The following is a 25,331-nucleotide window of genomic DNA, read 5'->3' as shown; positions in this document are numbered from 1 at the left end:
TAATTAATCACAAAATATCCCATGAATAATTGCGATCAATCACATTTTTCAACTACTATTTTTTTGCGACGCTTGGAACAGATATTTACTTGAATAATATCTTGGAATTGATACAAAATATCCAAATATGAAGTATATTTAGAATCAGAATCGGAATCATTAAAAGACTGTTATAATAGCTTTCTTTGATTCTTGAATACAATCAAAATAGAGACATCTTTACACGCAAAACATTTCTCAAAACTGCCCACAAGAGGCACACTCCAGCAGTGTTGGTTTGCAAGGCCCTGTGGTAACTTGAGCACGGTGTTTTGTTCTGAGACTTGCTAAAGATGTACAGCTAATATGGAGAAATATTTGCTAAGTATGCAAATTATTTATGAAGTAAATCAAACTGAGTTAATTGAGTTAAAATATATGAGTTAAAAACTGAGTTAAAACATGTTGTATATATATATTTATGTATATATATATATATATACATTTTTTTTAATTCGGACCATGTTTAACCACATATAACATGCACACCTATGAACCCACACAATATTCGTTGTTTATTTTTGCTTCCTCTCTGAAAAAGGTTGAAAAAATATTTAATTGTGTTTGTTTTTCTTTTACTGTGGGTCACATTTGTAGTGGGAAAAGTTTTGAAATGATTAATCTTCGTCTACTTTTTTATGGGAAAAACTGTTTTTAATTCATTTCAGCCTACTTTATCTGTTAAATGAATAACCCAAAAAGTTGCACAAATTAGCCCAAGTTGCAATTGGTCCTCTTTTGACGTATAATTGTTTTTTTTGGGGGGGGTTTACTCCTCTCTGGCTGGTGCAATAATGAAAATAAAAACGCTGTTGATGTTGCTGCATATATAAAGCAGTATAATATATTCTATTATAAATTTGTCTTGAATTATTAACTATACTGAAATTGCATCCTCCAGAAAGCTCAGAGTTTCGCGCACGTGCTTGCCCGCTTAACCACGCCCCACTGTCTACGTCACCGCGTCACAGTATCCGCTATGCTCCGCAGCGAGGACAGCGCCGCACTGCTCACTCAACAACGTGCACGGGGCGAGGCGGCGGTGCCCGTGTGGCCCTCATCCATCACCGCGATGGGAATTAGCACAGCGTTCTTTGTGAGACAAACCCTCATCCTTGACTCCCTTAAACCACTCCATCTGGGGACCCAGACTATAAAGCACTGCAGCTGAGCGGCTTCTCTCCTCCGTAGTGTACTGAGGAGGATGACGAGCGCAGGCACCCAGAGATGAGAAGTGTTATCTTGTCAACTTGGACAAGGACGTTTGTTTGAGCCTCATCTGGGTTGTGTACATCTACACAATGTCCGCCATGTGTATTTCTGCAGTGGTGAGTGCATTCATTTGATTTATTGCTTTCTTGCTCCTTATCCTAAGGATTCCTTCAACAGATTCTCAATTTAAAGAGGCAGTGGCTATTTTTTCCATCCCACATCACTTCCACTCTGTTACAGACTGAGTTTCAGGGGCAGTGTGCCTACATGTTGACAATTTTCAATCACAATGTCCATTTATGTCGTCCTTCCCCCCTCCTTCCATATTAACATCTGATCAGTATCCAGTTATTCCGCTGTGGGCGAAGCAACAGACAAGATGTAACAGTGGTGTGTTTGTTTGTCACATTGCAGTTGTGTTGACCAAACCGTTCAGAAATATCAGTCATTGAGTCTTTATCTCTCATTGCTTGTCACAACAAAGCTATGGTCTGATTACTTTCTGTAAAACTGAAAATCTCTATCGAACCAAAATATTTTGCACCACTGCTGGAGAACCCACATTAAAATTTAATCCGTTGCAGCCCCCCCCATAAAAAAAGCCAACACATTTTGCTCTTGTTTTTTTTTTTTAAAAAGGAAAAATAGCACTATGATATAAGAATTTATAAAAACAGCAAAATAGCATAATACAACACACTGTAAAGAAGCAAACAATTTCTGCATCATGAAAGCAACAATTCAATTAAGTGTGCTGATCCTTCTGACGTGTCCGCCTTGGTGTGTTTAGGCAATACTAAGATAGCTTAGCATAAAAAAAAAATATATATAAATAAAAACATGAAGATGAAGGAGGCAACGGGGCAAACATGACGCCAAGAGCAAACAACTAGATCAATCAAATAGAAATGAAATAAGAAAAATAAAAACTAGGCATGGGATATGTATGGGTTTTCAGGCGTTGTTCAAAAATACGTTGTTTGAATTAATGAAGTCATCTAGACATTGATAAAGAAAATTAGACTTCTAGTTACTCAGGTAATATTAGTGTTTTTTCTTGGGAAAGGATTAAAAAAAATCCATGCCAGTGTGTATTGCCATATTATCTGTCCACTTGTGTTGTTCCACCATTTGTGTTCAAATATTCATTGCGGGAAGGGCTGTGTACATGGCAATGTTAGCATTAAGCTAGCCAATGTAGTTTGATTCTTATAAATACTGCACACAACATGTAGATTTTGCAGGTTCTTTGTTTAGTTTGACAGTAAACTTCAACTGGGTGTGGCATTAAACAGACTGAAGCCGCATTTTTTCAGTATTTGCAAAAAATTGTGAAGTGAATTGAACTGAGTTTATTGACACCGTACAGCACTATCCTGTAAAACCAGTAAGTTGGGTCACTCATATTTTAAGGCGTCACTGTATTGTCTTTTTATTTTTTTGGGAGATTACTCTGGTTGTTGGAAAGTTTGCAGTAGAGGAAACCTCGTGTTGTTTTTGTTGTTGATTCGATATCTAATGTAGGCTGCTGAGTTTTTTTTTATCAGGATTGGTCATTCAGGCTATAAAATCAGGTTTCAATTGTTTAAATATGATGATGGAGTTTCAAACTTGGGCCTTCATACAGCTACATTCAGACTGCAGGTCTTAATGCTCAATTCAGATTTTATGGTGAAATATTTTTTTTTTGTACATTCGTTCACATTTCATGTCAATTCCGATGTAAGTCTGTCTGGCGTGTGAACAAAATGCATCCACAATATGACCTGCATGTGCAGAAGAAGTATCGTCACTCACAACATTGTATGCACGGAAGTAAACATGGTCCAGTGTGTAGGGGCTCATCTTTTTATCATCTCATATCTACAGAGGAGCTATGCGGGAGGAGGTAGAAATATTTTGCTACCTATATCTTCCAATACATCACCTCCAAATAACTCAAAACATCTACAGTACAATATAGCAGTTAACAACCTATATTTAAATATTAAACCTTTAAATAAATCAAATCGTACCCATCAGAGATGCTAATTTTGTCTGTGTAAGCTAACTGTTCCACTCATACACTGATATGATAGATTTAGGTTCAGATTTTTTTTCAATATATAATTTTGATGATCCCAGTTTAAAGCTTCCTCGCAATCCACCATTGCACAACAAAGAGGATGTTTTCAAACCACAAACCTTGTGTCACGTCATTTGCACGATGGATGAGCACTTAGCGGCTGCAATGTGACACATCCACAGAAATAATCATCATTAGGCTTTGTCAGTGATCAATTCACAGTCAATGAACCCAAACAGTCTCTTTTCTGTCCGTGCTGAAATGTGTTGCGACCACAGTGCAAGGCTGGCACGGGTCGAGGCATAACAACAGGTGCTTCTTGGTGTGAACAAGTGCATTAGGGGGAGGGGTCCCCTAAGTAAACACATGTAGGGAGGGAAGGGGGGGCACGTGTGTGTCTCAATCCTGAACATGTGTGCATGTTAAGCCCTGCTTTAATTAGATAGTGATTGCCGCCGAATGTTATTCTGCCACCCACAACCAAACATGTATGCACACACCTCATTATGGAAACAGAAAACAGATTTTCACTCACGACCCACCCGAAACAACCACTTTAAAACTTTTAAGACTCCAAATTCTGCACATTGCGAATTCTGGGCCAAACATTAGTAACTAATCTCACACACCTACATTTTTCGTACAATGCACGGCACGTGATATAAACAGACAGCCTGCCTGGACTGCAGAGACACTTAATGCGTTGGCATGCAGACTGTCAGTTCATGAGCCGAAATGCTTATTTTAGAATAATGGTTTTGCTCTCATGGCTTCAAGTGTGGGTGCCATGAGTCTATCATCAAATCCATGTGGACCTTTATTTTGTGATATCGCCATGCAGTGTACCATTAGATGAATGGAATGGAATTCATGATTTCGGTTTTGTTGGTTTAGGTTTTTGACTTTAGTTTCATGTTTTGCCTTGTGTTCCTTTGGCTGGTCTGTCTTATTAAGCTTATTGTGTCCATCTGTGTTTGTCGTCCCGGTCCTAAGTGTTAACCAATCAGCCCCCTCGTTTCTTGTCAAGGTGTTCCTCGTTGTCTTGTTGATTTGTTGGTATTTAGTTCCTTGTTTCGTTTCAATTCCTGCCGGGTCGTTGTTTATGTCAGTTGTCCTTGTCTGCTGTTGTGCTGATTCTCTCTTGACCTTTGTCCATGCCACATCCTTGTCCTTTTCCTTGTGTTTGTTTGTTACTTTGATCCTGGTTGTTTTGTAATTTGGTATTTTTGATTTTCCTAGTTACTTGTTTGTCATTTTTGAGGGGGAAATTAAACACTTGTCATGAATGTACTTGGATGTTTTTATAAATTACAGTGATGTAGGGTGTTTTTTTTCTCATTTAAAAGAACATTCCAATTTTTTGAGGGGGTGAGTCTGGATCGGATTAATGACTTTTCCATTCATTTCAACGGGGAAAGATGATTTGATTTGACTCATGGCATCACTGTACGTGACAAAGCAGTCCTTGTTGGGAGCTCATTGATTTCTCAGTGTGTCTCGAGACTGGTCTAATAGCTGGCGCCTGAGGTAGAATTACAGACTGCTTTGCTCAGTTTCTCTGGGAGTCCAAAATTTAGGAGTGTGACGGTTATGAGAGTACTGTATGTTTGTTGTGCTGGGATGCTGCACTGTTGCCCACGTGCTGTAAACAAGATCTTCCTGACCAGCAACCACTCCCTCTTTTCTCATTGTCCTTCCTGGTAGTGAGTCATAGACTCAACCGATAAAAAAGGTGCTTTTTAACGTTGGTACCTCGTGGTGCCTAGGTTGGTTGATTGGTTGGTCATGTGACACATATCTCGACAAAACGTAGACACTAGATTGAGAGCTATAGGAACAATGGCACGCAGCAGACCTGACTTGAATCGCTGTGTTGCAGAGGCTCCAGACAGTGTCTGTCTGCTGTATACGTAAGCAGGAAACTACTGGGAAGAAAATGCATTGGTTGCATTTTTTTCATCTTCTCCTTTTTGTCTTGCCACACTTTTTAGTGCGTGGTTGCAGCTTTTCTCCTTTGGTATCTCATTTCCCACATACTCCTGCTTCCCTACAATGCTTGCCATACTTGTAATGGCCTGTCAGATTGCCATTACATCATTTTCTGTTCAGTGTGAGCCACCCTGTAAAAATGGCAGTGAAAATTAGGCTTTCTTTTGCTGTTGGTGTCCAACAAGATTTATTTAAAAATACAAAGTAATTTATCTCGCTCGGATGAAAAAAATTCAGTCGGTGGTTGTGGTTTGGGTGTCTGTGCATGAGTGGGACTGTCAGTGTTCTGTGAATGTAAACACTGCCGTGTCAGATATGTCACGTAAAAGTTTTAGAGGTAAATAGGCATTTTAAAAACATAAATTGGTTATTGGCTGATGCTGAACAATTTTTAAAAAAATATTTAAAAAAAATCTTCAATATTGCATTTGTGATTTATTTTGCAATTGTTTCAAGGTTTTCTTCTCATCGTTTTTGAACAAAGACAAGCAATAAATCTGACATTGATTATTTATTTATAATAAACAATCAGATTTTTTTATACATAAATATATTGGTCTAAAATAAAGGCTAGTGAACCATGAATTATTATGAAAGACTTTTTACTTTACTTTAATTTACTTTTGCTCCTCCAAACTTACTCAACACTTTGACTTATAAACATTCAAAATGACAATGTCACAACAAAGTTTACCAAACAAATGTGGTGTAGACAGTAAATCATGAATCAAATCAAATCACAACAATAATACAAACATATATATATATATATATATGGGATGCCGAACAGCATATGTCACAGTAAGCTCGTTAGTTTCTAACTGTAGTTGAAGACAGAATTAGAGGTCAGTCTGCTACTGGGTGACAGATCAAAGGGATGAAGGCAGCCTAGCAATTGGAAGAGATAGAAAGTTGCAGTGTAACATTGTCAAGTGCCTGACCACATGAAAATACTTAAAAGAAAATAAAAAAAATTGTGGGGAAAGGCCAGACTACCTGAGCAAACTCAGACATTAGGGAGAGCATGCAAACTCCAGATAGAAAAGTCCCTGCTAACGCAGATTTAATCCAATGACTCACAAAGCATGACACAGCATTGATACTGGATCAGGGATGAAGCTGTTCTTTGTATTTTGGATTTGGCTGGTTGACTAATATGTGGCTTTCTGGGTGGGCCTGGCTGGCGCGTGTACCTTCTGGCTTGCGACCATGTCGGACTTGCCTGAGAGAGTGTGCCCTGAGTGGATTAATGTGCTGTGCTCCATTCCTCTAAAACAACCGCTGTGTCAGCTGCGTCTGCAGTATTTGTGAAAGAGATTTCCTGTTTGATACCAGTTCATCATGTGTTCTCTTGATAATAATCTCACAGAAAAAACCAGTGGGGGCATCCATTATGCTTTGATTAAATTATTTCATTAGACACGACACCACTGTTGCACTGAAGAGCTGGCTGCTCCCTGAATAACACATCTTAATTATGACTCCCATTTCAGTATAAAGATTCGAAATGTTCATCTCCTGAATCAGAATCATTAACTGTGATCCGATGGGTGTTCTGCCAGGGTGCTGCTCATTGGTAAAATGTTCAACTCCCAAGGTTGTCGGTTCCATCTGAGCCCTTATGAGCATGTCTAAGTCCTCTTGAGCGAGATACTGAACTCACACTTGCTTCTGAGGCTATGTCATCGGGAGCTGATTGAGGAGTCAGTGTGAAATGCTTTCAATTGCTTTTTAGGTGGAAAAGCCCATTTCTGATGGCATGGTCAAGGATGCGTTGGCGGAACTCCCGCCATCGGTAGCAAAGACTTTCCCGCTCACTTGAGATGCGACAGGACTAAAAATAGATTAGCTTTCGGGTGCACACATACTTGATGGAAGAACAGAACATCTCAGATTGTGTTTGCAGCAGTGTCGTAGCTCGCACATTGTCATCGATCACTCGGCAAATTATGACATTTACAGCCGATCACAGAGTTTGCGTGAAATGTAAAATATTGGGTGATCCAGCCGATCAACTCGGTAAAAATCTTTTTGTTTAACTCTCATTAAACATATTAATTCCTATATTTCAATTTGCACACTACATACATTTGTATTTTATTCTTACTAATTTATGTTGAGTAATGTTTACATGATTTTTTAAAAATAAATCTATGTACTGTAACCTAATAATGTAATAATGTGTGTAATATGTGGACCTTATCAAGGGCAAATCCATGTTTATAAATCTCTTTAGCACATGCTAAGGACTATACATTAGATTTTATCCTTGGCAAAATGTTTAAATGTTTAAATTTCCCAAACTGGTTGACATATACAAAATAACTTAAAATCACCTCTCAATCTTATCCTATCAGAGTGCATCAATGGAACATCACATCAAAGCTTTGAGTGTGCAATATCTCTACGGTTTCTCACAGATGACAAGCTTTCGTGCGTCATCAGCAAGAAATTCCCACTAGCTCATCATTTCAAACCAGACCAGCCTCTTTTTTTGTCCCACATACCAACACAAGATGCTAATCTCCCATAATTTGTCCAAACATACACAAGCTACTTTCAAAAAAAATGTCACACTGTGTAGATACGTCTTACGAATAATTAATTAACCAGATTTTAGCCCCATAATAATCTGGATCTGGATCTACATCTATTTAGATAGCTCTTCTTGAAATGCAATGTACAGGTATGTAGATAAAGTACAAATAAAAAATCAAAGCCCAAAAACTTATCACTTCTGTTGGTAGACTCACTGTAACACATCTGATTTAAAAATATATATATTTGTTCAATCGGCATACAGTTCCGTTTTCTATATTTGCTGAGTCAGAGCAACTGGCTCCCACAGTCTAACGACAAATTTGCTGATTATTTTCCCTCAATTTGGCACAGTCAAGAGGTTTTAGTTAGCATCACTGATCAATACAGGACATGAACAGAGCAGCCTTGTTTGTTTCAGATATTACTTAAAGTAACTAACTACTTGGACATGACTCAGTTTATCTGTGCCGTGTGACGTAAAATGAGACACGTGAGGTTATTCCTTTCAACCACGTGTGCTGTCAGGTTCCCAGCAGAGCCAGTGGAGCTAGGATAAAAAAGGCTGATGCATAGTTACCAGCAGTCCTGGTAAATTCCGCTCCAACTTTATCTGCACAGTCATGCTTGTACTTTTGGCTCAGGTTTCTGAGGGTCCAGAGTCCTGGCATGTTTTGCAACCCTCCATCGTAGCCCCGACATCCGTCATGATGATTGTTTCTCAGTGCCACAGAATTCTCATTTTGGCTTGTTTTATGACGACTCTTCTGATGCTTTTGATGGCCTCATCCGATCTCTGCACTCACAGAAGCACTAAAATGCCTGATTGCCACTAAAATTCCATTGCTGTTCTACATAAAGAGTCTAGAGTGATGAACTTCACCCGCCAGTCGTGGCTTTCACACAGTCGCCTCACTTCCTTTGTTCATCTCTAATCTTACCGAAGGTCGATTATTCATCAGTTGAAATGGAACAACCATTTCGGGTCGATGCCCTTCCCAAGACAGCAACACAGTAAAAAGCTAATTTTTATGAAGAGTGTGAAAGGCGCTATTGTTGCCATCAGCTCTCGTCCCCTTGTGTGGCAGACAATCAGGTGCATCCTTTCCCCGGCGTTTCTTCCCCAGCTGTTTCTTGTCTCGTAATTATTTTGTCTTTATACTGTTTATATAGTCTATTAGTTGACTCTTTGTCAATGTGATTGTTGTGAAGGGGAGATATACAGTGCAACATGGATTTTGTGTTTCTATAGTACCTTTTTTCCAATAAAAAAATCTTTTCAACTCATGAATTTTACTCGTCAATCCCTAATTTACATATTCCCTGTCTTCCTCAGGTCCTGTGGACATTGGTGGTTGAAATCTCAGCTCGGGTTTTGACCACAACTCACCCAGCTGACCTTGCCCTCCTCTCTCCCCGCCACTATCAATACAAAGACCCACACTCTGGCTCTCAGTTAGTCTGTGACAAGTGCCCGGCAGGTACCTATGTATCTGCCCACTGTTCCCTAACTGCTGTTAGGGAGTGCACCCCTTGCCCCGAGGGTACTTTCACACGAGGCGAAAATGGAGTTACGCAATGTCATCACTGTCAAGATCCATGTCCTGCGGGTCTTATTGAGAAAGAACCGTGCACTACCTCCCAGGACCGTGTGTGTATCTGCCCTCCAAACAGCTTCCTGTTGGGGAAAGGTAGCACTGAGTGCAAGCCCCATTCGCTCTGCCCTCCTGGAACAAGGGTGAAAAAACGGGGTAGTGAAACAGAAGATGTTATTTGTAAGCCGTGCACCAAAGGAACTTTCTCCGCCGTGGAATCAAATGCGCTCAAGTGCCGACCCCATGCGGACTGCCAAGCTCAGGGGTTGACGCTGCTCGTAGTGGGGACAAGAGAAACTGATAATGTCTGTGGATCCTTGTCAACAGCTCCCTCATCTTCATTTTTTTCTTCAACCACCACACAAGGACAGGAATTGGTGACATCGGAATCTTCCTCACCACCATTAGATCACAAAGGTGAGAGTTTGTTTAGTGTCATTGAATCCACAAAACCCCATTGAACCAAGACTTTTAAGACTTTTAAGGAGGCACATTCTTAGGCATGGCAACAAAGTGATGGTGTCTACTTGCTCCAGGAATGCTACTATTTGCGGTCATGGGGAGGTCAACTTCTCCTTCTTCCTCACCTCAATAATGTGTCGGATCAGGGAACATGAGTAATTCTCTCCCCCTTTTGTTTTCGTTGCCCTTCACCCTCCTCCTCATCTCTTCTGTTAAGTCAGTGGGTCATTTCTGAGAATCAACCAGACATACTCACTATCACTCCACCCTCACCGACACGCATACCTCTAATGCGGTCACTACTTTTTGTGTTTCTTCAAGGGGTCAATGACTCTCACTTATGTCACTTGTCAATGGGGATGAAGAAGGACCAATTTGTTATCCACAGCAAAGAAAGAGTTGTATACAGCACTGTCTAACTGTAATTATATCATTGTTATCCACAGGGTGCATACAGGCTTTTAAAGGCTTTGTAAATCATATAGTTAAGACAAGAATGTACCAGTCACTACTAAACATGAATGCAGCTGAATGGTTCACTGGGGCATTGCGAGGGGACATTTATATTGACACTACATTAAAGTCTCAGGGCCTGATGTTCAAAGACAAAAAAAACGGGCCTGCAAGGTGGTGAGGATAACCACTCTGCTTGATCAGGTAATCAGATTATCGAGGCATGAGTCACAAAAAGAGGAACTTCACAAAATGTGATCTTGAGATGCCAGTAAACATTCACTGCTCTGCGCTAAAGAAGAAAAACATGCGTACGCTTGCCAAGTAGTTGCCGCGAAGCACCGAACATTCCCACGGTCAGTGTACTCTTGGTACGACTGAACTTGAGAGTGGAAAGGTGAGTACATCACATTTTTGTACATGAAGTCCTGAACTCACCATCATGCTCCCAGTTTATAAAAAAATCATACTTTATACCCACAATATTGAATTTCAAGATAATTAATGCACGGTATAAAATAAGAGTTAATTTGTATTATAACAAAGCAATATAAAGATATGGGGATGCTTCTTGGAGGTTAGGGTTAAGGTTAGAGTTGTGTTCACACAGCAGTGGCCTAACCCAAAATGTACTTACTGCATGTTGGAAGGCGTCTTCATATAAAGCAATTGTAAAGTCATAAATCCAGTCAACATTTGTGTAAAATAACACTTCAAGGCCATGAATATGAAACAATCGCATGAATCCATCACAAAATTGGATGGATGGATTCAAGGTTTCTCTCATTCCATTGTGCCAGTTTCATTAGGCTTGAGAATATGAATTGCATTGCCGATCTCAATGACTTATTGACTTTTGGCATTTGTTCTCACTCATCCCTTTGCCTTAATTTTCATCCTTGTGTTTCAACCTAGGCATCAACGGCCGTTCAGCTGCTATTCAACTGAGGGAAAACCAAGATGGGAAACTTGGGGGTAAAATTCATAGTCATGCTACACACATCATTCCAGACATCAGTGACCCTGCTCAGGCTTCACCTCCCACAGCACCAAAAGAACTAATGCATCGCAAGCAACCATGGGATGAACCAAATCCTTACCTTTTGCATGGTCCTAACAAGAGGACAGTAGAAGAATTTGAGGGGTCAGAGGTCAGGGTTGGGATCAGTAAGATTGCTGTGCAGTCGAACCGAGAAAGAGTTTCCAATTATAACCGACCCACTCGAAGGGGATCCCCACGGCCGAGCACTCACGATCACTTCGACATCAACGAGCACCTCCCCTGGATGATAGTCCTGTTGCTCCTCCTTGTATTAGTTGTCATTGTGATGTGCAGTGTGAAACGTAGTTCCAATGTGCTTAAGAAAGGCCCCATGCAGGACCCGAGCAGTATCGTCGAACGGGCAATTCAGAAGAAACCATCTGTGACCCGCGTACAGGTCAAAGAGAAGTGGATCTATTACTCCAATGGGCAAGGTTAGTCTGCTGCTACAATTACTTTATAAAATCTGTATTAATGACACTGTCTGATTTCACGGCATTTTGTTTCGTGATCGCCAACTTTCAAAACCACTTTTTGACATATAACCACTTTGTTCGCATGAGATTGATGAATGTGGCGGTTTACTCGATTGTTAAATTTTGGTGCTGTTGTTAGACAGACACTAAACTCTGAGAGAAGTTCCAAATGATTTTTTTCACTAGTTCTGCTTCACTAACTGCATAAAAAGATACTCAAAAAATTGAAAACTGGTATAAATGACCAATTATACATAGAAAATTACCTTTGAATGGTTAACAGATGCTAACTGCCACGTACGGTCGTTGTATTCCGAGGATGACTGTGGACTCCAACAACTGATCAGTGTTCGCTTCTCAAATACAAAATAACCACCTTTCAAATCCAGCTGACTCCCTTAAATTAATAGTGTGTGCAACTAGCGTGAAAAGATTTATCCTCTATTTTATTGTACGCCCGCTTCCCATAAAACTGGACACCATGTTGTTCATGTAAACTACTTGGTCGTTGCGGAATAAACACCAACTTTAGCTCAAGGGCCCAGCACTCCATCACTTACTCCTTGTCTTGTAATATCCGAGCTGTGCTATCGTCATTCACTTCTTGCACCAACAATTGTAGATAGAGTGGTGGGTCACTTTCCTCTGCTGACAACTCAAAGAAAAATAAAACAGCTCATACCGTTGGTATAAAACCACGGTAAGCCTTGAAACCGTAACCAGCCCATGCTGAGACTCTACGTTGGTCTTACTGACTTGCTTGTGCGAACCAAGCTTATATTTCACACTGATAGTCTAAAAGTTAACAATATCGCAGTTGTACTCTAGGCCTTGATGCTTCTAGTTACATCCCCACTATTGAACCACTCAGGCTGGGTGAGCTGATCAATGCTGCCCTGAGGCTTATGGCGTGGAGGGCACTGGTTACACAATAAGGGTCCGTTATAGTGGAACATGCTCCCACTTTTAACAGAGGCTTGCACACAAGACTCAAATTTCACCAACGATTGCTCTCCTTTCTATTCATGCCTTTTCGGTTTTAACCTCGTTGTTTTGGTATTCATTTTATTTAATTTTTTTAAATTTTTAAGTTCTCTCCTCCCTCCTCGGCATTATGTCCGTATCGTTCTTTGCTATTTGTTGCAATGACCTCCTGTCAATGAGTCAGCTTTTCTTTCTCTCCGGCTCTCTCGTACATATCTGTTGACACAACAGCAAGACGTAACAGGGGGAGAGAGCTCAGTTTCACACGGGGAAAAGGAAAGACTCTCTGAACTTTAAAACAGGTTGAATGTGTACACCGAACGTGTGTGCCTGTGTGTGTGTGTGCTCACGCTCGACGATAAAGAAAAACCCTCCCTGTCTCTGCTCAGTGACTGACCACAGAAAACTGGAATAATCTGGTTTCAGCTGCATTGAGTTTTGTTGTTTTTGTACATGCACAGGTCAAACAGGTCCCCAACAGAGTCAAAGAGATGTACAGGCAGCATGGATAGAAGAAAGTAGAAAAGATAGGGGTCAAAATGTTAAAACTTATAAAGTGGCTGAGTTTTAAGATTCTTTGATGTCACATGTGCGAAAACAAAAAGGCAAAGAAGTGTCAAAAACCCTCCCAAGTTTAATTGATTAAAACAATCGCCAGGTACATAAACATAGCCTTCAAAATGGTGAAGTGAAGCCCATCGTTTTTTTCAAAAACTTCGGGTATGTCCACCGAATATGTTGAAACCAAAACTTACTCAATTGAAAAGCAAGAACACATATACGGTTTTAGCCATTAAAGTTTACCCACTTCACTTTAAGCCTCCGTTGACTGGAATATGTTCCACCAGGCCGTTGACGGGAGACGCTAGCCACCAGCTAGCATCTTGGCTAACTGGGTCTCCTTTTGACTCAACCGTGGCGTCACATCGTCATGTGTTTAGTCAGTTTGTGGGTGCACATTTTAGTACATACTTTTTCTGTTGTACACGTGGAAGTAATCCTCAGGAGTTAAAAAAACACTTTTCCAACATTCTCTGTCATGCTGGAAGGATTCTTCCGGGATCCTCCACTGCTCCGTTGCCACAACAATTTTGATTACACAAGTCCTGGAAATTGTCTGACACATTTTGTATGTTAAGTGAAAGTGATTCCCTACAGTGGTAAACTCACAAAGAACTGTTAAAGCATTGTTAAACCTCCCTCCCAATTAAGACAAAAATGCTTTAAAGGGTGATTTTCAGTCTTTGTACAATGTGTGCATGGGTGTTTTTCTGATGGGATGACTAATCTGGTGCCCATGTGTATGTATTTAAATGACGAAATGTATGCACTTGAATACAACACAACAGACATTTTACACTGCCATTTACCTTCTGGAACAATAAATAAACCCGCTTTTTAATCCTTTCAAGGTGCATGGTTGGCTCCCCTTGAAGGTTGTAATGCCCATTTACTAGAGTAGTTAAAACAGACAATTAACCAAGACAGAAAAGGAAAGGTGAAAGATATCCCATGTACTGAGCTTGTCATTTTTGAGAGACAATTTGTTGCGAATGTCATTCGCTTTGGACTTGTTCAAGTTCAATGTGCTGTATTGTCAGCTGTATTGTCGGCAAACTCGACGACGATGTTGGAGTCCGAGAGGTCTTTGCAGTCATGGCTGTAGAATACAGCAAGGGGTTCAGTACACAACCTTGGGGAGTCTCAGACATGTACCATCTGTGGTATGCTTGTCGGGAAAATGAAGACCTTTGGTAGTCAGCTTTGTGGAGGAATATGGTGTTAAATGCTAGCCTGTGGTCAATAAACAGCAGTCTGACATAATCGCCTTTTCTGATGACCAGGTGTATAAGGTTCCAGTACAGTGGGTGGTCTATGGCATCGACTGTGGATCTGTTGGGGTGGTATGCACATTTTTCTAAACACTACACTTCTCTACCCTTCCAAGCTGTGGGGCAGTAGTCATTGAAACAATCTTAACCCTTTATTGGGCGAAGAAGAGAGCAACCGACAGGCTTCCTCGTGCTCTTGAATCCGTGTCTCATATCTGTCTCCTGGAATGTGGATGTCACTTCCTGACACCTCCTCACTGTTCGTGGGATTCTTGGGCCGGGATGTTTTCAAAGCATGAATAAAATATTTGAATTCTCCCACATGGGATGATTTGGGGTTTATATTCTGTAATTGTGTGATGACTTTGCCATAGACTCACGGAGTAAGATTTTCCCTTTAATTGACAGTCTCAAGGGTTTCTTTTTTTGGATTATTTTTGACTAGTCAGAACAGAGTGTCACCTCCCTCCTCAAGTCTGAGTTTGAATTTTGGTATGACACATATGGTGGCATGGTCAGGTAGTTACAGTTCATAACATAAACAGTTCTGCTGAATGTGAACAAGGAAAGGAGCCTTAGTGCTAGAAAATAATTCTGGGAAAAAATTATGAAAGACCTGAATCATCGGCATGGGGAAAAGCATAGTTTTGAACCCGAACTTAAAAGTATTCACACTTTACTATTACTTTATTATTGGATTTAGAAGTCACTGAGCAATATTTTCTTTGAAGCAATTCATCCACATATGCACTAAAATGTAATCTCTGTGACTTCAAAAGTATTTGCGAGCAAATAATTACCATGCTGTGAAGTAAAGTCATGACATTTGCTTCTTTATTAGTTAATAAGTTAATATCGGCAGTCAGTACAAGAGGCAAAGATCACATATACGTTTTTTTTTTGCATTCAGTTTGTAAAAACAAAATGTGTATAATGTGTGCATATATTGTGTTTTTTTTTCGTTTAATTTTAAAAACATACTGACTGTGTTTGTGTACCTCATTTAAAAAAAACTAACTAAAATGTTGACTCAAGCAGGCTGTGGAAGCTCTACCCGCATTTTCATGCTTACCACTTCATCACGTGCTACTTGTACAAATATTTCAACAGGTTTGTTGCAATGCCTTGTTTTAAACGACATACCTTGCACAACGGCTTCCTCCACGTCACTCTGGAGACCGACAAACGCAATGGGAAGGAACTTCACTTGGCAAAATCGCTTCATTTTCGGAAAATTACGTCAAGTCATAGCTGCCGATCAGCTGCGCGTTTAGATACAAGTGTGTACGTTTATGACAAAAATTGTATTGTGTGTGTGGGGGTGTGTGTGCGTGTGTGTGTGACATGTGACTAGAATCAAGAAATACCTCCCATCACAAAAATCTGACCCCATGCCCACCGCTCCCTCCCAAACATGAATGTGTATGCATAATTAGGTTCCTTTTACTACATTAAGGTAAAACTGTTTTTTTTTTTTATCAAGCTCGCATCTTGCTGTAATAAAATGAATGACTGTCACGTAATCAAAGTGCGTTTGGAAAACAAGGGCAATGGAAAAAAACAAACATTCAAAAAGAACCTCACAAGTTGTAGTCGCTGGTCCGTGCGAAGTAATTTAATATGCACATATATTTCCGAAGCAAGTTGGGGAATGTTGTGAAAAACATGAAGAAAAACAGCATTGTACCTGCCCACCATCCTCCCTTGTTAAATATCCTCTCGCTTAATAATGCCAAGTTCCACATTCTGGCCCAGTGGGGAGCAGCGTGTTAGAATCTACTGTGTGCTGCAGTAGCAGGGTGGGCTTAGGTAGCTTGGTTTCACATCCGCCTGTGTTTGATCGTTAATAGCATTATTTTTGAGGGAAGGTTCATCCACGCACACATTTCACAAATTTAAAGTTGCCGTAGGAGTTTTCTATTTTGTATAAATTTCAGTATGTGTGCCAATGCTAGGGATGCACTAATCGCAATTTCCTGGCTGCTTACCGATCTCTGATCTTTAAAAAGCCTAAATTGCCAATCACGATTTTTGATGATCCCTATTTTTTTTTCCACCTGGCAACTTCATACAAATTTAATGCGCTATTCTTTTTTTCGTCGCAAAACATTGAATTATACCTGGAAACAACAAAAACTAATTGTTTAAAATTCGCATGAATTAGTTGAAAAGTTCAAATTAAGGAAATCGGCATAGATCCTGATACCAGCTGATCGGTGCACCCCTATATATATATATATATATATATATATATATATATATATATACAGAGAGAGAGAGAGACATATTTAAAAAAAAAATGCCAACAAGCATTGTGTAGTAGTTTCAAACTAAACTACAATTCCAACCAACTGTCTGACCTTCTTTCATCTGCACAGCTGAACAGTAATACAGAAATACTACATTTAAAACGAACCTCAAAATCTCATCGAGATATTACTTGCTAAAGACGGAAACATTTTCACTATAACTATTGGTATTTGTAAATGCAAAATGTAGTTTATCGCTTTTGTTTGTGTTATTTTTTTTAATTTCATGAACAAGTGTTTTTTTTCCCATTTTGCTACTATAGTGTATTAACCTTGGTAGTGTTACACATCTACACGTCTACAGAAAGTGTCAGACACCTTTTTTTCTGCTGAAGTATTTAAAAAAAATAATTCAAAGGGCTTCCCTAAGAAAGCAGATCATGTCACGAGTGGAATGCGTTTACACCACAAAGAATATGACTCATTGTCCACACACGATGAATTTGTCAGCTAGGCCTTGGACTTGAGTGTTGCTTGTCACCATGACAAATGTTAAGCAAAATATTTCTCAATATGTGCTGTTACCCATTCAAATTGACAGAGAGTCCCCTCTGGGCATCTTATTTTCTGCTCAGAAATATTCATTTTTATACAAAAGAGACATTAGCAGCACAGTTATAGATCGTGACAGGGGTTGAGGAAATATTAGTCGACATTGCTGTACACGCAAACGCATAAACACACACGCTCAGGCTTGCTCCGACCTCGTGCCAAGACATAAACACATCTGCTGGCTGGCACAGTGAATCATCACGAGACTTTTATAGGCCACCCAAGTGTGTCCAGCTAACAGGGACAGTGAGGCATACAGAGCAAGGGGATTTCGCTGCTGTCACTGTCTGTTATTGCCAACGAGGCGGCAGGCTTTTGACCCACAAGGCTGGCACGCGAGGTCTTGTGGATCCACGAGCCACTCGAGTTCATTAATCTTGAGCCTGAGTGATGATAATATGTTTGTGTGTTAACGTGCGTGTGTGTGGCGGGATCCAAAACTAGGTCAAAAAGTGCAGTTGATGAGCTGTTTAGTTTTCAAATGGAGGGTAAAAAGACTGTAACAGTAGCAATGTTCAAGTGACATGCATCATGTCACTGTGTGCACACCTCACATTTGTCATTGTATTGACCTCTGAATTTTATTAATTCATACAAATTTTTGCGTGTGTTTGTGTATGCGTTAGCATGTGTGTGGCATATATCCACCAGCGGTGGCTTATCCATTTAATCTCTCAGCATCATCCTAGATTTGCGCATTTAGCGTGTTTGCCACTGTGGACATCAATCAGGGATCAACCTGATAATTATCAAAGTGGATGAATAATTCATTATGTGTGGAGGCTTTGCACTCAATAGTGTATGATGCTACCAGAAATCAAAAGGATAAGCCAACTCATAGAAGTAAACTGTATAGCGCATTTAGTTTATTGATCGATTGAATCATTAATTTGTGTGTTATTTATTCAAGACTTTAATTATTCTGTTTTAATTTGGTTACCTATGCATGCGTGCTGCTACTATAATTGATATAGTATATATATATATATATATATATATATATATATATATATATACAGAGAGAGAGAGAGACATATTTAAAAAAAAAATGCCAACAAGCATTGTGTAGTAGTTTCAAACTAAACTACAATTCCAACCAACTGTCTGACCTTCTTTCATCTGCACAGCTGAACAGTAATACAGAAATACTACATTTAAAACGAACCTCAAAATCTCATCGAGATATTACTTGCTAAAGACGGAAACATTTTCACTATAACTATTGGTATTTGTAAATGCAAAATGTAGTTTATCGCTTTTGTTTGTGTTATTTTTTTTAATTTCATGAACAAGTGTTTTTTTTCCCATTTTGCTACTATAGTGTATTAACCTTGGTAGTGTTACACATCTACACGTCTACAGAAAGTGTCAGACACCTTTTTTTCTGCTGAAGTATTTAAAAAAAATAATTCAAAGGGCTTCCCTAAGAAAGCAGATCATGTCACGAGTGGAATGCGTTTACACCACAAAGAATATGACTCATTGTCCACACACGATGAATTTGTCAGCTAGGCCTTGGACTTGAGTGTTGCTTGTCACCATGACAAATGTTAAGCAAAATATTTCTCAATATGTGCTGTTACCCATTCAAATTGACAGAGAGTCCCCTCTGGGCATCTTATTTTCTGCTCAGAAATATTCATTTTTATACAAAAGAGACATTAGCAGCACAGTTATAGATCGTGACAGGGGTTGAGGAAATATTAGTCGACATTGCTGTACACGCAAACGCATAAACACACACGCTCAGGCTTGCTCCGACCTCGTGCCAAGACATAAACACATCTGCTGGCTGGCACAGTGAATCATCACGAGACTTTTATAGGCCACCCAAGTGTGTCCAGCTAACAGGGACAGTGAGGCATACAGAGCAAGGGGATTTCGCTGCTGTCACTGTCTGTTATTGCCAACGAGGCGGCAGGCTTTTGACCCACAAGGCTGGCACGCGAGGTCTTGTGGATCCACGAGCCACTCGAGTTCATTAATCTTGAGCCTGAGTGATGATAATATGTTTGTGTGTTAACGTGCGTGTGTGTGGCGGGATCCAAAACTAGGTCAAAAAGTGCAGTTGATGAGCTGTTTAGTTTTCAAATGGAGGGTAAAAAGACTGTAACAGTAGCAATGTTCAAGTGACATGCATCATGTCACTGTGTGCACACCTCACATTTGTCATTGTATTGACCTCTGAATTTTATTAATTCATACAAATTTTTGCGTGTGTTTGTGTATGCGTTAGCATGTGTGTGGCATATATCCACCAGCGGTGGCTTATCCATTTAATCTCTCAGCATCATCCTAGATTTGCGCATTTAGCGTGTTTGCCACTGTGGACATCAATCAGGGATCAACCTGATAATTATCAAAGTGGATGAATAATTCATTATGTGTGGAGGCTTTGCACTCAATAGTGTATGATGCTACCAGAAATCAAAAGGATAAGCCAACTCATAGAAGTAAACTGTATAGCGCATTTAGTTTATTGATCGATTGAATCATTAATTTGTGTGTTATTTATTCAAGACTTTAATTATTCTGTTTTAATTTGGTTACCTATGCATGCGTGCTGCTACTATAATTGATATAGTATATATATATATATATATATATATATATATATATATATATATAACATTTATTTATTTATTTTTTTTCTATATGAAGACATTTTTGTGCTCATTGCATTGGAATTTGAAAACTATTACTACAAACTCTGGCATAGGTCCAGAAGCTATTTATGATTAAAATGTTAACAACGTTACAGCATAGCATGCCAGGCGAGTGACGACAGTTCCATTTGTCTTTCATGCTGAGTAATACACTGCGATGTACTGTATTTTTTTAGCTGCTGTGCTTAAACTCAGTGACCTGTTTTGGTGGTCACTGAGGGTAACACGTGTGAGTCCATGTGACTTTATGATTATAGAAAACTAGGGAGAACTATTTCAATGTATTTTTTTTTTTAAATCAATGCTAATGGGAAAACGATATTGAAGTGGATCTTGGATATACTTCACCTGTTTGTGGACTGCTATCGGACGAGGCATATTTACGGTCAATGATTATTAGATTAGGTGATTTCACTATTTGACCAACTGACTTAACATTAAAACCACTCTTTAAATCAATTTGATTTACCTATTTTATGTGTCATTGATTTGTAGACTTTGAATTAAAAAGATTTACATTCGATTTATACGCAGTCTACCCCCACACACTCATTACATGAAGCCGTGCAAAATTAGAATCTAATTGGAGGAGGGGTCAGCACACAATTTTGTTCAAGGTGAACGTTTGGTTGTTTTAAATGGATGGATGGGCTGGTTCATTTCTAGATTATAAAAAAAAAATAAAAATCTTTGCTAAATGCGCTGTATAAAGTTGTATTGTATTTTCTTCATATGTTGTTCATGTACAGAAAGAGAACAAATCCATTTGTTTCACTTTTTCTTAGGAGTGGACATTCTAAAACTGGTAGCAGCTCAGGTGGGCCCCCAGTGGATTGATATTTATCAGTCGCTGGCCAACGCCACCGAGCGGGAAGTGGCAGCCTTCTCCAGCGGCTACTCGTCAGATCACGAGCGCGCGTATGCTGCTTTTCAGCACTGGACCATTCGGGACAGTGACGCCAATCTGGCCAAGATGATTAACGCTTTGCACCGACAGCGCCGGATTGACGTGGTGGAGAAGATCAGACTGGTCATGGAGGACAACCCACAGGTAGGATCGAAAAATTGGTAGAATGAGCCGGGAGAACAATTTGGCCCCAAAAAGGTGGGATGCAAATTCTTTACAGAAAAATAAATTTTATCTGTGATATATTTGCAAATTGTATTTTCGGAACAAATTGCAACAACTCCATGAAACAAATCAAATACTGATGTTTTTACTAGAACACAAACGATGAGGATTTTTTTTTTCGATAACAATATGGTCTCAAGACGGAAGGAGAATAAAAGATTTGTTTTGAAAGGAAAAACTTCCACATTACAATCTAGATTATTCTGTGGAAATTCCACATAAATATCCAGTAAAATTTCAACACTCATAAATGATATAAAAATAATTACATCAACCAGGGATTGCCAAATACATGTTATGCTTCTTCCTAGCTGTGCTAGCAGCGTCGCTACGCAACATGCATGGTAACATCATTTGTCGTAACTGAAAGCAAGAAGAGAATCGTTTAAAAAAAAAAACGGCAAACAATGCCAAGTAATTGAAATTCCAGGAACCGGTTCTCAACAAGAACCAGTTTTCGATTCGCATCCCTACTTAAAACAATAATCATACGAAATATTAGTAGAACATTTGAATGGTTTACAAAACTTACAACACAACAGGGAGAAGAATCGGCGAAAATCATCTGATAATTTTTGGGGTGTGGAATGTTTGAATGTTTCGTTGTGATGGGCAGTATTAACTATTTTGGCAAATTTGGCAAGACCAAAATCAATATTTATTTTTCTGGTCGAATAATTGGTCGCGCCCTAGTTTTTATACGTAAAAAGATTTCAATTCTTACCAACACTGATTGGAAACAAAACCTGACTCACATCATTGGTTGTGATTGCAAAATGTGACTCGCACATCTCCAGTTGCCCATGAATGATCTACGGAAAACTATTTTAACTATTTTTCTCATACCTTTTTGACTCCAAATGCACATGCAGTACCATTACCATTTTTATTACATTCGTCTTCAAAGGCAAAATAAACACAATTTTCTACCGCCGTGCCATCAACGCAGTCATTAAAAGTGACCGATTCTTGACCTTTGTCATTTGGAAAGGGAGACAGAAACGGAGCCAATGAGCAGTGGTCCATCAACGATTGGTGGCATTCATTTGTACCGCTTCTCTCCGGAACAGTATGGTCCACTGGCCATTGCTCATTTGACATTCTTGCCTGGTGCAATATTCACATGAAAATCAAACCATGGCTTCATTCAGTCCTTTAACCTTTACATCATTCAAGGTCAAAGCCTAACAGTTAACGGTATTGTTCTGTAGTCATAGACTTTTAGTCTGCCTGTTCTGATAATTTCGTCTTTCATTACTGCTTAATAATCAGTGGCTGATCTTCCAACACTGCATTCTCTGCACAGCTCTAATTTCTATGTATAAAAAAAATTGATGAAAATATGCTTGGCCATGTCCACACTGAAAAGGAGATGTCTTTTTTAAAAAAAAAAATGAAACATGGAATTGCCCTAAGCTCAAAAATGAGATGAAAATACCTGACATTCCTCAACAGACAATTGTAAAAGAAAATGAATAACTAGACGGATAGGAAATCACCGTGCATTCTCGATAACTGATCATCAGTGTTGCTAAAATGGCCAGACGGGTTTGTTCAGGTTTTCCCTCCAAAATTCCCAGTGCATCAAAAATGTATTCTAAGAGACCTAGCGGTAGAACAAGAACGACGGGTTCTCGCTATCAAAACAATTCCAGTTTATGTCTGATGTATTGTATTGCATAACCAAAGTGAAACTGCAACCAGTGGTGTGGTTAAAAAAAAAAAAAATTGTGCCGAAGCAGTTTTATAAAAACTGTCCATACATAGCAACTGGAATATTTTCTTGACAGAAAATAATTTTTCACTTTGCTCCTAAGTGACCGCAAGAGATGCTGACCACTTCCGGTTAAATACTTCTATTTGACTGACTTGGTTTGAATTAAATTCTCAACCGAAGAACTTATTTTGTTTTTTATTTTATTTCATTTGGATAGTTTGACATGACATAATTGGATGCATGCAAAAGATATTTGAAAATTACCAGTATAGTTAATCAATATCGCAATCAAATTTTAGGTTTTACAGTAGCAGTAGCAGGATTACAAGTATAATTACAAGTTAAATTTACGGTAATTTCTTTTCCATTATGATTCTTTCCCATCCTGCTGGAATCATTTTACCTTCACCAACATTTTTTAATCTCCAGCAATAACAACTATGAAAATCCTCATTTGACCACAATAAAGCTGAATTAGCATTTATGATGACGTAAAACAGTGCCGTGCCTCGGACAATGTGAAGCACTCACAATATCCGTATCAAATTATTTTAATCAAAAGAGTACAGCACTGGATTGAGTCTTGGTATTAAATGGCAACAGGCAAGGATTTAGCCATCTTCCAGATTTATGGTTATTTTATAAAGGCAATCAGTTTTTGCATTTTCTTGTCTGTTAGTATGCTGTTCCAGTGTACTTCCATACATTTACTGCTGTTCATAATAAATGTGTGAAAAAAAAAAAAAAAAGACTCATCACTTCCTGTTTGCTTGGGTGCAGGCTCACATTCATAGAATGCACACATTCCATCCTTCTACTCTTTCCTATTTGTCCTCGTTCAACTTTCAACAAGTTCTTTCAGTGCCTTCCAATTAAATCATGAAACAAAGAATTACTTTAGAAAATAATTGAAATTCCCAGGGGCGTGTGCCAAACAAAGCGTCCGAGTGATTGGTTGAAGTGACCCTTGTTGGGACAAGCCATGAAATACGCATACATTTCTGGAGGAAATGTAACTCTTCACTGCCATGACAATAAAGGAGAAGCCAACCCCAAAATGTGTTCGAAATAAAATATTGTATGCACCTTCATTGGTCTAAAAATAGCATTCAGATTAATATTACATGTGTGGAATATGAATTAAGCAGTTTTTAGCTATCTCTGGGGGCGGCCATTTTGTTACTTATGTTGACTGAAAATGACATCACAGTTGCTTCAGAAAACAGATGAGCCATTATTGGTCGTTACCTAAGCTAAAAACTGCTTAATTCATGTTCCACAAAAACAATATTAATCAAAATATTAGTTTCGACTGGTGGGCCTGCATAGAACATATTCTTGCAAAGCACATTTTTGTTGACTTCCCCTTTAATAGTTCAATTGTCAAAGTGGTTGTTTCAGCATTAACTAACGGTCATGTTTAAGGGTCATTTGGTTATGAAGGTGGAATAAAAATACTGTATCTTGTTAAAGTAGTAGCTGGGGGCTCGTTTCATTCAATGACTTGCTCCGAAAACCAGTCATCTACATGAAGATGACATACAGGCGTTAATGAGTTTTTTTTTTTTCTTTTTCATTTTAGCCTACAGGGGGATTTATCTCCCCAATCGTATATAAGTGAAAAGGTCGATTTTGTTTGGTTGACCAATCAACGCGTCAAAATGTGGCTAGCTTTTTTGTGATTGGCCACGCCAATGTGAGGTGTCAATAATGAGGATTAATAGAAAAAAAGTATTGAATGTCTTGCGATGTGATCAAGATGGCTTTATGATCATGTTGTTTTGATCTACAGTTGGGAGTTTTTGGGGGTACTTTTAGATGAAAAAAGCCTTCCAACTGAGTTGGATTTTTGTAACTCAGAATATTAGATTGTGTTAGTTCAATATTAACTTCCTGTCGTCTGTTGGTTTCTAAATGTGTCATTGTCTTGTGGGTAACTGTTAAGTTTCTGCTTTCCAAAATGCTCCACTTTCCTCTTCTTCTGTGTTGACTGGAAATTGGTTTATAGAATATATCTCAAGTGACAGAGAGTTGTTCTGTCAAATCTGCGCACCACAGGGACGTAGTCATCAATGAATGGAGGAGAACACAAGAAAATTTGAGCAGTGCTGATATTTCTGCCGCTACCTTCAGGCTGGGAAAAACAAGACCTTCTCTCATGAGCTCATCTCCAAACCAGTCCTTACTGGTTGGAACCGAATGTTCATTACAGCTCCAGAGAGAGACAGGGGAGAGGGGAGGGGTTTACGCCGATACAAGGACAAGAGA

The 25,331-nt window shown here is 39.2% G+C and overlaps 1 protein-coding gene across 1 annotated transcript in view; it reads left to right on the top strand.

Annotated features, from left to right (window-relative positions):
• Positions 1 to 1,038: 1,038 nt before the first annotated feature.
• tnfrsf21 (tumor necrosis factor receptor superfamily, member 21) overlaps positions 1,039 to 25,331 on the top strand; it is a 28,702-nt gene continuing 4,409 nt past the window's right edge. The window contains exons 1-4 of the mRNA XM_088286500.1: positions 1,039 to 1,367; positions 9,180 to 9,855; positions 11,269 to 11,829; positions 21,000 to 21,265. Of these exons, the coding sequence (XP_088142626.1) occupies positions 1,341 to 1,367; positions 9,180 to 9,855; positions 11,269 to 11,829; positions 21,000 to 21,265 (1,530 nt within the window). The 5' untranslated portion in view covers positions 1,039 to 1,340. The remainder of the gene's footprint in view (positions 1,368 to 9,179; positions 9,856 to 11,268; positions 11,830 to 20,999; positions 21,266 to 25,331) is intronic.

The sequence above is a fragment of the Idiotropiscis lumnitzeri genome, chromosome 21, assembly GCF_059441095.1.
Source record: "Idiotropiscis lumnitzeri isolate Australia: NSW breed Sydney's pygmy pipehorse chromosome 21, RoL_Ilum_1.0, whole genome shotgun sequence".
Classification (NCBI taxonomy): Eukaryota; Metazoa; Chordata; class Actinopteri; order Syngnathiformes; family Syngnathidae; genus Idiotropiscis; species Idiotropiscis lumnitzeri.
The sequence above is the reverse complement of the archived record's forward strand: the minus strand, read 5'-3'. Positions and strand labels throughout refer to the sequence as shown.